General features: G+C 37.8%; 2 protein-coding genes across 4 annotated transcripts in view; one reads left to right on the top strand and one right to left on the bottom strand.

The window, feature by feature from the left end:
• Smyd4-2 (SET and MYND domain containing, class 4, member 2) overlaps positions 1-10565 on the top strand; it is a 46165-nt gene extending 35600 nt beyond the window's left edge. Inside the window, exons 9-13 of the mRNA XM_028308556.1 lie at positions 31-471; positions 894-1077; positions 5297-5518; positions 6368-6509; positions 9985-10565. Coding sequence (XP_028164357.1) covers positions 31-471; positions 894-1077; positions 5297-5518; positions 6368-6509; positions 9985-10197 — 1202 coding nt within the window. The 3' untranslated portion in view covers positions 10198-10565. The remainder of the gene's footprint in view (positions 1-30; positions 472-893; positions 1078-5296; positions 5519-6367; positions 6510-9984) is intronic.
• Positions 10566-11149: 584 nt separating this feature from the next.
• Positions 11150-13454, bottom strand: part of LOC114355611 (paramyosin) — a 31596-nt gene continuing 29291 nt past the window's right edge. For all 3 annotated transcript variants that reach the window (XM_028308553.1, XM_028308554.1, XM_028308555.1), the window contains 2 exons: positions 12214-12301; positions 11150-12117 (listed from right to left, as the gene is read on the bottom strand). In XM_028308553.1, coding sequence (XP_028164354.1) covers positions 11932-12117; positions 12214-12301 — 274 coding nt within the window. In that variant the 3' untranslated portion in view covers positions 11150-11931. The remainder of the gene's footprint in view (positions 12118-12213; positions 12302-13454) is intronic.

Raw genomic sequence — 13454 nt, 5'->3', positions numbered from 1 at the left:
TACACAATCAGTTGTTAATTTTGCTTTCAGGATCTGGAATGTCAATGCTCAGCCAGATAGCTCTAAGAATTGTCACCCAAGCTGGACTCGATGCGACCCTGTCGATACACTCCAAATATTTGACCAACGAAGTGAAAACCGTAGACAGCACAGTCCTAAACGATATCGAAGGCGTAGCGAAAAAGTCTAAAATGAAAAGCAGAAAAGAAAGACTAAATAGAAGCAAGAAAGGCCTAAAAATATTCACAGAAAAGACAAAAGAAGAAGAAACAGAAACGAAGGTCGACGAAAAGATAAACTATGAAGAAAAATTAGAGTTAAAAGCCGCACAATTTTATTCTTTATGTGCACACTCGGAACAAAGGAGGGGAGGGGATTATCTTAAAAGAATTGTCATGGCGATGTTTCTCGGGGAATGTTTGAAGAAAGCAGGTTTCTTTAAAAAATGCGAACCAGAAAATCTTGCGAAAGGTAATTAGGCGAGTAATTAATTGTTTGGGCTAAAAAATAAATGTTAATTATAATGCAAGGAATAGAAAATATGTGTCCTAAAATGAGCTTCGTTTTCTTTTAAATAAAATTGAGCATAGCTTCTTCTACACGGGCTCTTTCAAATTAGACGTTAGCCAGACGTAACGACTGTTTGCAGGACCGAACCCGAAAAACAGAAAAAAATGGCACAGAAAATCCCAAAAAACAGAATAAAAAAATGCGTTGGAATAAAAATTCTAATTACAGCAGCTGTTGTGCAATCTTGCAAACGCACGGGTGTGATCTTCTAAACGTCTAACTAATTTGAAAGAGCCCTAAAACTTTTTTGTTCACAACCTTTTAGTAGATTTGTAATGGAGTTTAAAAGAATTTTGTCTCACGTTCCTACATTAAACTTCCAGCTGAGACGTCTATTTGCGAGATGATAGTCCGCAACATGCAAATCCTTCAGTTCAACGCGCACGAGATCTACGAAACAATTAGAGGCGAGCATTCATTCAGCGGGTCCAAGCCCGTGTACAACGCTGTAGGGATTTACCCGACTGGAGCTCTATTCAATCACGAGTGCTATCCCGCTGTTGCCAGGTACGTTTCAGAAATGTTAAATCAGTTTTGTATAGAATTTGCATATCCCGATTGGCATACTTGTGGCTGTGTAACCGTAAACCTCTGCGCGGAATCTGAGCGAATTTCTAGGAATTTACTATGATAGCGGTAGTGTGAAGTGTCATCGGAGTGTTAACACGTGAGATTTGGAAATTCCAAACTAACAGTTGTCGTTTACCGTCACCTGACCCAGTGTAAAACTAAATAAGGGGTATTACGTCACATTCCTTGTTTCTAAGAAAGTCAAATAATATACTACGAAACAGTGGCGGATCCAGTGCTTTTGTGTGCTACATGAGTTTAACATGGTGTTGATTTTTAGATTACTTGTTATTACACCATCAAGCATATGGAAAATAATCATAATACGAATATATATATATTTATATTTAATTTTTTTAATTCGAGAAATAAATATTATATATATATATTTTTTTATTATTTCTCGAAAAAGTAGTTAGCATAAATGACGCGTTCGTCAAAAGTTTGTTGTAAATGGCAGATCAAACTTTGTTTTTCGTATTATGATTATTTTCCATATGCTTGATGGTGTAATAACAAGTAATCTAAAAATCAACACCATGTTAAACTCATGTAGCACACAAAAGCACTGGATCCGCCACTGTTTCGTAGTATATTATTTGACTTTCTTAGAAACAAGGAATGTGACGTAATACCCCTTATTTAGTTAGTTTCTCACCTCAAGTGTCTAATAGTACTGAAGACAATGATATCTGAATTCTAAATTTAAGACATTAAAAAATATGCACAATGCACATAAGTATTATTCTTCTACAATGTCCCGGTGCCCTTAAAAGCCTGAAATCATACTTTGCAGTCAATCCTAAGGTAGATACGTAGTATTATACACCCCCACGTTCCTTTCGACCTCTGAGGTATAAACATAATATGCAAGTAACGAGTACAGACAGCTCCCGTCGGCTAACAAAAGCGCCTATTAGAACTTCGACAACAATAACACGTATTAGTTACTTCGTCTAGACACGATGCCTCCAAGTCGCTCCCCAGATAAACAATATCCTTTCATCCAAATAACCTTTGATATCAATATTCTATTATGCCTTATGTCCAATAATAGCCAAGGTGCCATCGCCAAAAAGGTACGTATTCCGAGTGGGTATTGTTGGAAAGAGAAGTTGAGTGACGTTCTTAGCCATAGGTAATGGGATATTATCATATCAGATAATGGAAAATCCTCAAAGAAAACCATTAAAGTACACGCCTCGTGTCTCGTGAGGTATTTATAATCCTTATTGTTGGTCGAAAGGTAAAGTAGCGTCAACATAATATCACATTTCATTCGGGCATTATAGTTCAGAAATAACTTTAAAGCAGATTTTAATATAATGCTACCTTCGTATTCTATATGTCAACGTGAAATTGTGAACTCTGTCAGTTTATAATATAACGCGTTAGATTGTAAACTAACAGTGGGTTAGGTTAGATTGTAATTTAACTACGTCAGATTATAATCTGACGGAATTCACAATTTTACAGTGACATTTATACATTAAAGTGTCAGGGTAACCTTTAAATATTTTTAGGCCCGATTCGACCAAACTTTTATCCGAGACTACTCCTGTAGGCCTAAGATGAGCGCCGTGATAACTTTTATCGACGTCAATTTGTATGGGCAAAATCGATAAAATGGCGTGATAACCGTCTATGTATCACGGCGCGCATCTTAGGCCTACTGGTATAACTAGCACATTGACGGTTTCAGTATGGGAAATACATATGTCAAAATGTCGTGACTCTTGTTTGGTCGAATCCACACCCTTAGCGCTCCTGCACACGACGCCGCCGCCGCGCCGCTGCCGCGCCGTTGCCGCGCCCCTACACTGTTCATACGCACCGCTGCCGCGCTGCTGGCAAAATTATGCTTTGATGGCGCGGTGGTGGCGCGGCGGCGGCACGCCACGGCGGCAGGCTTTACTCGGCGCGTATGAACAGTTTAGGGGCGCGGCGACGGCATGGCGGCGGCGCGGTGGCGGCGTCGTGTGCAGGAGCGCTAAGGGTGTGGATTCGACCAAACAAGAGTAAATATTAATCTCAGAATAAATCGTCAATAACTCGACATTTTGACATTTTATACAACGTGTCCCAAAATTCAAGGATAAGCCGGCGCCGCAGGATGGACATAGTCATGACTACTTTAGGAAAAATAAGAAAAAAAATCTATCTCAATTATTTTTTAAGTTACACAATAAATTATGAAATTCGTCGCAAATTGACACCCCTTATGATATTTTACATTACCACGCCTACAATTTTTCAAATGTTTCTGTTTTTTTGTTTGTATCGGCAACTTAAGTAGTGCTGCTGTCCACCCCAATTCTTAAAACCCCCAGAATCCTTGCAGTTTTTACACAAAAGTTAATCAAAATATGATATTTCCTTAAAATTTTGAACGATTTTTACTTTCATTCCACTTTGACTCGTCGTTTTGTAAAAAAACAGTATGAACACTACTGCGGCAAGTTTATTATAAAGTTGACGCAACTATCCAAGATTCCAAAATGGTATAATACTCTAAGAAAATTAGTCGCAAAAAAGATATGCGTACCATTTTTACAAGCACTTCGCTTGTTAGTTAGTATGGGATAAATCTTGCAATTAAATTTAAAACCAGTTCTCCTCAACCAATTGAGCTGAAATTTGGTACCTACTTATGTAAGTACGAAGACATTGCACTATTATGGTATCATTGAGCTGGATGGAGTGTGGAGGTGGCCATAGGAACTTCTAAACGAAACGGCGGAATCGCATCTAGTTTGGGTTCGTTGGATATCTTTTCGAGCACTTTAGTGCTAGATGATGTCCAGGGTCCTGATGATGAAGTCAAGAGGTGGCCAGGAGCTGGCCAAAGGAACTCCTAATCGAAATGGCGGAAGATTATCGAGTTTGGGTTCGTTGGATTTGACTTCCCGAGCACTTGGACCATGAGATTGAAAAACAACTAAAAAGTGTAAAATAAAGTTATAATAAAAAAAAACTTTTTTAAAAACAAGCATTAATGCGAAATTTTACGAAAGAATTTAACGATAAAAATAATTATAGGCAAGGTTCAAATGATTTTGAAAGTTTGTAGCGCAAACAGAAAAAAAGAGGAATAAATTCCATGCGCGATTATAACTTTATTTTAAACTTTTTAGTTGTTTCTCAATCTCATGGCCCAAGTGCCCGAGAAGGCAAGTCCAACGAACCCAAACTCGATAAGCTTCCACTATTTCGTTTAGGAGTTCCTATGGCCGCTCCTGGCCACCTCTTGACTTCATCATCAGGATCCTGGACATCATCTAGCACCAAAGTGCTTGAAAAGACAAATCTAACGAACCTAAACTAGATGCAATTCCGCCGTTTCATTTAGAAGTATCTATGGCCACCTCCAGACTCCATCCAGCTCAATGATACCATAATATTGCAATGTCATCGTACTTACATAAGTATACCAAATTTCAGCTCAATTGGTTGAGGAGAACTGGTTTAAAAATTAGTTGCAAGATTTATCCCATACTACTAACAAGCGAAGTGCTTGTAAAAATGGTACGCATATCTTTTTTGCGACTAATTTTCTTAGAGTATTATACCATTTTGGAATCTTGGATAGTTGCGTCAACTTTATAATAAACTTGCCGCAGTAGTGTTCATACTGTTTTTTTACAAAACGACGCGTCAAAGTGGAGTGAAAGTAAAAATCGTTCAAAATTTTAAAGAAATATCATATTTTGATTAACTTTTGTGTAAAAACTGCAAGGATTCTGGGGGTTTTAAGAATTGGAGTGGACAGCAGCACTACTTAAGTTGCCGATACAAATAAAAAAACAGAAGCATTTGAAAAATTGTGGGCGTGGTAATGTAAAATATCATAAGGGGTGTCAATTTTCGACGAATTTCATAATTTATTGTGTAACTTAAAAATTAATTGAGATAGATTTTTTTTCTTATTTTTCCTAAAGTAGTCATGACTATGTCCATCCTGCGGCGCCGGCTTATCCTTGAATTTTGGGACACGTTGTATGTATTTCCCATACTGAAACTGTCAATGTGCTAGTTATACCAAAATTTGAAGATTCAATTTATTTAGTCCACACAAGTAGGTAATAAATGTTTTTATTATTTCATTGCGTATTGCCGTGTAGAAAGTATTTTCAACCAATTTCGATTATTTTTTTAGATTTTTCGACGGTGCAAAGATCGTTCTGCAAGCGATCCGACCTCTAGCTACAGGCGAAATGGCCTCCGAAAACTACGGCCACCACTTCATGATGAGGAGTTTGAAGGAGAGACAGAGGGCTCTGGCCTGTCGCTACTGGTTCCGATGCGAGTGCGTCGCGTGCAAGGAGGACTGGCCCACTTTGAAGCAGATGAACAGTTCGGAAACGCCGATCTACTTAAGGTATGGACTCTTAGTTTCTCAGTTTGCAAACAACCCGACCTCTAGCTACAGGCGAGATGGTCTCCGAAAACTGCGGTCACCATTTCATGATGAGGAGTTTGAAGGAGAGACAGAGAGCACTGGCCTGCCGTTGCGAGTGCGTCGCTTGCAAGGAGGATTGGCCCACTTTGAAGCAGATGAACAGTTCGGAAACGCCGATCTACTTAAGGTATGGACTCTTAGTTTCTCAGTTTGCACGCAACCCGACCTGTAGCTACAGGCGAGATGGCCTCCGAAAACTACGGCCTCCACTTTCATGATGAGGAGTTTTAAGGAGAGACAGAGCGCACTGGCCTGCCGTTGCGAGTGCGTCGCTTGCAAGGAGGATTGGCCCACTTTGAAGCAGATGAACAGTTCGGAAACGCCGGTCTACTTGAGGCATACCTCAAGGGTTACCTCGGGTCGCTGGCAAACCAATATACTAGGGAACTTATGCTGGATTTTAATATTCAATCCTAATCCAAATCCGTTCGTAACTGTCAAATTTCAATATGTTTTGGTCAAAATATCTGCAGGTTTCGATGTTTTTACATTTTCGTATTGTTAGACTTTAATTTCGTATTGTTAGGATTTAAGCAATTTAAAGTGGTAAACGCATCGAATATTGTGGATATTTAATCTAAAACTGATTTGGACAAGAATTGAATATGGGAAACGGGCGATAGGCCCTAGTTTATTGGTTTGCCAGCAACCCGACCTCTAGTCATACGAGATGGCTTCCGTCCTCTTCATGTTTATTTTTGAAAATGAAAGAGTAACTTTAATTTGTTTTACTTCAAAACCTTGTTTTAATCGCTGTTTATCTTTCAGGTGCTTGAATGCCGACTGCTCAGCGAAGTTCAGAGCAAGTCCTCAAATGCCTAACAGGTGTAGCAAATGTTCAACTAATATTGAGAGGGAATTGGTCGAAATCAACTTGGAGAACATAAGCAAATGCATAAACCAGTATCAGGTAAATACGAATATTTTATTACTTCTGCATTAGATTTTTCTTGAGTTCCCTCGGATGCTAAAGTGTGGCAAGTTGTATGTAGTCGTTTTAAAAAAACATAGTGGAAGGATGGAAGTGAGGTGATGTGTTTTGACCTAAACCATCAGTTTTTGGTGAAACAATAGCAATGGGAGAAGCGCCGCACGCGCCGCAGTCATCGCATTTATCACTCGCCGCACGCATCAAACGCTTTCAGAAAAATGCGGCGCGGATAGGTGCGCCATATTCTATAAACTACACTGGTCATCACAAAAATCGACCCTCCCGCGACAAGCACTTTCAAACGTATGCATCCCCACTTCCCACCAATATTGGCACCATTTAAAAGCCTAGTTCTAAACTTCATTTCATTAAAGGAAAGTTTTTTACCCCAAAAATGTGTCTGTAGAAGAATCCAGAGTCACTTCTTCAAAAAATATGTAGTTATGCTTGAGCCAACTTTTATGGCTATAAAACTGTTAAGTTGGGATTAATCGCTATCCATCTGTTAAAGAGGACACGTGAGATCATTATTTAGTTTTATAACCATAAAAATTCTTTATAGGGTAAACCACCCAATTATTGGCACTTTAAGCAGCTACTTCACAAAACCGGTAAAATTTGCATGTAAAAATATGTTTTATCAAAGAAAAAAACATTTATATTGGTCTTTTAATCTTTGCAGAATATTATAAAGTACTTATCATTAATAAATTAAATCATTTATTCAATATAGTGTACCTTTTAAAAAAATACCTCAAAATACCAGTTGTTGGCATAGCCAAACCTTTTATTGGCAGTGATAATTACCTATTATTGGCACTGTTCTCGCAAGACTGAAAAATAGCTGCTAGGTCTTATGTAGAGGTTTTAAAGAGATTCATGATAGAAATAAACAAAATAAAATCCTTTGTTATAAGAAAAGTAACATTTATTTGTATAGGAACATACCATATCAGTTCAAACGCTTATATTTAAATATGGTTTTAAACTTTCCATAAACACTTATATCAAATCTTCTTCGGAAATACTTTTTTGCTACTGATTTTTATTTTATCCAGTCAACAAAAAGCTGTTTTTCCTCGTCAGTTAAAATTGTGAATAGACCGGGCTTAGAGCGATGATCAGGATGTTTCAATCTGAATTGTATAGTAGACCGTGGTACCACTTTCAAAGCCTTTCAAATGCTTATTCCACTAATCCCGGGGATTAGTGAACTTTTTATTCATTAATCCCCGCTAACGCCAATGGAGCTTATAATGGGGATTAATGAACTTTTTAAATTATTTAATTTTTCTTTATTCAGAACACTACGTTAAAAAATAAAATACTAATGTAAGAATCATGTACCTTCTATTTATTATTGGAGAAGAACTCACTTATTGATTATTTTTATAATCAAATTAAATTAAATTTAAGCCTGATTACAAAGCTATTAATTTACACCATTTTTATCTTGTTACATCTTGGCCCAAATTTGTATGTACCTAATCGTTTCCGTCTTCTTTTAAATGATGAATGGGGAATAGCGATTCAATATCCATAGTGCTTTTGGTTAATCAGGTAAGTGTTAATTTTTTTAAGGATTGTAATCAGTCTTAAATTTAATTTAATTTGATAATAAAAATAATAAGTGAGTTCTTATCCAGTAATAAATAGAAGGTACCTGATTCTTACCTGAGTATTTTATTTTTAACGTAATGGGGATTAATTAACTTTTTAGTTCTTATTAATCCCCATCATAAACTCCATTGGCGTTAACGGGGATTAATGAACAAAAAGTTCACTTATCCCCGTTGACGGGGATTGTCAACGGGGATTAGTGGAATAAGACTTTGAAAGGCTTTGAAAGTGGCTGAAAAGATAATATTTTTTATTGGCACCTTTTTAACCAATGTTTGACACCCGTGCCAATAAATGGATTTGATATAATTGGCAGTGGGCCAACATTTGGCTTGGTGTATCCAAAACGTTAAAAAATATTTTAAATGCAATTTAAACTCAATTTTGATTCAAACAAGGTATAATTTTTAATAAACTCAAATTATTTGAAATACCCTTTTATTGGCATGTGTGCCAATAAAATGGATAAACAGATTTTACGCATACCAAATGTTGGCACACCACAAATATTAAAAGTTGGCGGTTAAATTATAAAATAATGTTTTATAAAGGCAGTTAATATATTCAATAATAAGACAAAATGATTATGTATAGGGAAAACAAAATAGATTTGCATTTTTTTGAAAGATTATCATAGCTCTTACCTTAGTAAAAAACGAATATTTCGATTGTTTTTTTCGCACAGGTCCCGGTTTGTCAAACAAATGGTTGATGCGCCGCGATGTTTGAAAAAATAAATAACTTGTGTAGCCAGTTGAGTAATAAATGATATTACTGTACAATTTCTACTAAAAAATATAAGGTTTGGCTACAAAAAACCTTAATTTTCTTAAAAAACTGAAGCATGCCAATAAATTGGTAGGGTGCCAATGATTGGGTGGTTTACCCTACGTCTTTTTTAAGTCACATTTATTGTATAGGTATGTTAATTAGGATTAAATGTGTGTTTTTCTTTGAGGATATTTATTGAGCTTTCAAATAACACCAATTTTGTTGGGGCACCATGATTGTGTCAGTAGAAACGAGTTTTCCTGTAAAACGTAGGTGGGCCGATTTTTGTGATGACCAGTATATTTCATACAAAACTAGCGGCCGCCCGCCACTTCGTACGCGTGGATCCTGTTTTACCCCCTTTTCCCGAATTTTCTTTGCTATAAACCTCACGGAGCCCGAGACCTTTCCAACGAATGCAAAACCGTGGAAATCGGTTCGGAGTGCATTACCGCAGCAAAATTTTTATAAATGTTGTGCTTTAGAGAGTCGAGAGTATAGCAAATAATTAGTCCATCGTGAGCAGNAACTTGAGAACCGGAACACGAACAAATTTTGCTATTCGTGGACAAATTACTACGCAACAAAAGCTATCTATCCATGTATTTGGTTCCGGGAGAGAACGACTTTAGAAAAAAAAATTTTGCTGGGGTAATGTTTCAAACATTACCCCAGCAAAATCTGTTTTTTCCTAATAACTTTAAAACTATAATTTGAACGAATTTTGCTATTAGTGGACAAATTTCTGCTCACGATGGACTAATTATCTGCTATACTCTCGACTCTCTAAAGCACAACATTTATAAAAATTTTGCTGCGGTAATGCACTCATCGGTTCGTGCGTTCTGGAGTTATAGCGTCAGGGTGGAAAACCCGACTTATTTTTATATAGTAGATTAATTAAATGCGATAAGTGGCGCGTGCGGCGCGAACAGGTTGTGTGCACCGTGGTTGGTGTAAAATAGAAGTGTATTCTAACTTATTCTTGTACAAACTAAGAAACCCTCCAAGCAAATTACTTCCTGTCGAAACGCCTAACGTGATTTTTATCTCGCATTTTTAGGAAGGGGCGAAGCTAATGGATGCTGAACGTATTGAAGACGCCATTACAACGCTGTGCGAAGCCGTCGACCAGTACCACGAAATTGCTCACCCGCCCCATCGCGACACGCATATCGCTCAAGAAGCTCTCAGATCTTGCTTCGCGAGCTATGGAAACGTTCACGTGGTACGGGACAATAATTCTATCGAGGAAAAAGACAAGACTGCGAAATGACTTCGTGTCTGCGTTTTTGTATTTATGCGGTTTCAATGTATGTGTAAATTGTGTTTGCAAAATTGCGTGAGAATTTTAATAGACACTCTTTTGGCACCCTGACTCTGAATTTGGGAATAAAATTACATGGTGATGATTGCGGAATGAGATAAACACACTCCTTGATATTTTTTGTCACACAGCTTGTCGATTTATCCTAAAGTTTTTAATTTAAATTAAAAAAAAATATACGTTGCATACATTGAATTTTGCTGTATGTAGTTTTAGCGTTCTTTTGTTATTATGTCAGTCAATGTTATGTTGTTATGACTTTGTTAAAATAATGTGATGTGGTTGAAATAAAAAACAGTTTTCAATGCTATTTTAAGCGATTATATTGTGTTTATAATTTTGTTAAGAACGGGCAATATTAAATACCTTACACACATAGTCAAAGAGATAAAATAGACTAGAAAATAGCAGTGGTACAACAACAGGCGATGCCACTCCGGTGGTATGATACGCTAGAATAAGTGGATAAAGTGCATCGACAAAAATCTTTGAGTATCGATAGAGCGAACCTAAATTAACTACAATACACGCTTCAAACAAGTCGCTACATAGTCCACTAAAGCAAACAATAGTACAATATCTACTCTAGACTATTCTGGCATAAAATTGCTTCCAATCGCACCAAGCACAAATCGCTTTGCATTGTGAAATATGGACAATCTCCATCGCTCTGTATCAACCAACAAAAAAATATAATTTGAAAAAATAAATATGAAATAAAAAATAAAAAGGATTCATACAGATCGATCACTCGTCCATTCTGGAGCTCTATAGGTCGGTAATAAAAAATTGATGTTAAAATAAGGTTTGAGTTAGCAATTTGAAATTGATAAGATTGAAAGCATCGAGGGCGCACCTCCAACACCCAGCAGGCAACGACCGCTGATTATTTTCTAACTTCTCAACCACTCTCATAGCCTTTTCAATAGTGCCAATTGCTTTAAGAAAAATCCCAGAAAGCGAAGAGTTCTGATAATTCACCACCAGGTTTTCATTGAGTGCGGATGTGGAAATAATGAACACCTATTGGTTAACAAAAAGCAATCACAAGTCTTCGTTTACACTTTTAAAACTGTGAAAAATTCATAAACTAAAATCGCGCTCCGCCCAAGATATTACGGTACTCGCAATCATTATGAAGATGCAGAACTATCGTTAAACTCAAATAGTATCGATGCTTTGGTGCCTGATAGACTGTTTAACGAGCAAAACTTTAATAAAGTATCGATTATTATTAACTGTCTAGTGGATACCGTGAATACGAATCCAGTTCAAGATCTAATACTGCAAAAGGCGATGAATAATGTTACAGCTGTTTATACAATCGTTATCTAGTCAATCACTGTGGTTAATGCTTATTCTCAGGCTAGGTTAACAAAATTATTGGAGAAATTTATCGTACAATATCCACACACGCTTGACTACCGATTGCAACTATCGAGGGCCGTTTCCGATATTTAAATCGTAGTTAATTTCGATATCCTCGATCGGTAGTAACAAAAAAAGTAATGAAATCACCATTCATACATACTACTCGCAAAGCGGCCAAGCCATTGGAAGTAGCCCTCACAACAGATATACCACCGCTTTAGTTGACCGTCAGTAAAAATAAGTCGCAACAAAGGATAAAACGGTTACATAGTTATATCGTGGTTCTTCGTGGCGTTCTCTGGTCGAGGTCGTTTAGGGGTTTTCGAAGAAGGTCTTGCACGCGCATTCCTGTTGGTCTCCATCACCTTCACCGTCGCCGTTGCTGGACGCGGTCCTGCGAAGAGTCTGGACCTGGGTCTGCAGCCCCAGGATACGCAGCTGAGCCTGCTCGAAGTTCTCGTTCAGACGCTGAATCTGGCACTGCATGCGGCATTGCAGCTGCAAAAAGAGGTGTGGTGAGATATTCTGTGTGGGATACTGCGTACCTATACAAATAGAACAAACTGGCTTCTCTACACTCGATTGAATACTTACTTCTTCACGATCCTTCTCAGCAGTCCTCACTTGAGCCCTGGACGCGGCCAGCTGCCTCTCCAACTCGGCAATAGAAGTCTGCATACACCTGTAGAAGAAAACCCAGGTCAATAAAGTTCCGTATAGTTCTCAGATATATTGTTACAATTTTACATAAGCATCAGCACATTGCTAGCCATTCTAGAGTGCAAAAACTGCCCCCTTACCCATATATGCCCAAAACTATTTAAATCTCAGATTTTTATGTAATTTCGCATATTTACAGTTTCTTTTATAGGCATCGCAAGAAAGTGCCTCTGGGCATATATGGGTTAAAGAAAGAAGCAAAAAAACTTTTTTTTTGTGGCACAAAGGCATATTCCCAGATACCTACATATAATTCATAAAGACTACCTACACAATTTTATTTTACAATCTGAAGAAGCCAGTACTTCAAAACATGTAGGCAGTAGTATGATCGCAGGTAGTTACAGAACACTGAACCCAACAATATAATCGGGCAATATGCAAGCGATTATACGAGCACGTGTACTCGGCATTCGACAACTAATTGACGCTCAGGTACTAGTCTACTAACAATCAGCGACGGTAACGATGCGCACACGGATGCTACAGCATCGACCGGCTTTTGTCGGACGGCTCAACAATGCGCCGAGTAAGCCGCGAGATGAGTTAGTTACATTCAGTGCCGGAGCGAGCGCGGGCGAACCAAGGAGCTAGTATTTGTACCTACCACTAATAATACGTTTCATCAAAATCCGTTCAGTAGTTTTTGCGTGAGAGTAACAAACATGTTCACATCCATAAATTTCGCATTAGCTGGAATTAGCAGGATAGAATGTCTCCTTTGGTAAGACGTAGTGTTAAGGGCAAATGCATAGACAATAGATATTCACTTAAAAGTATCACTCAGACCCGTCACAGAAATGAAAATTCATCATTTCAATTTCTGCCCGGCCGAGAATCGAACCTGGGACCGAGAAACGGCCGACCGTCAGTTAGATAGATAGATAGAAAGTATTTATTTGTCTCAAAACAGGTTACATTCACAGTTGTGTGAATAAAAATAATCAGTGTCACTTTGCCCTAACGTACCCCTGATAAGAAAAGTTAATAATGTTTTAAATAAAAAAATAAAGCGCCTTCGCGCTCGCCCGCAATGTAAATGGAAGCTTCAGACCAATTTATAGGTAGGGTTCGATTTTAATCATTCGCCACGAAGCGATTGCGAGCCACACTAA

Source organism: Ostrinia furnacalis, unplaced genomic scaffold (assembly GCF_004193835.3).
Source record: "Ostrinia furnacalis isolate ACB-3 unplaced genomic scaffold, ASM419383v2 OfSCF2432, whole genome shotgun sequence".
Taxonomy (NCBI): Eukaryota; Metazoa; Arthropoda; class Insecta; order Lepidoptera; family Crambidae; genus Ostrinia; species Ostrinia furnacalis.
This window is presented reverse-complemented; position numbering and strand designations above follow the sequence as displayed.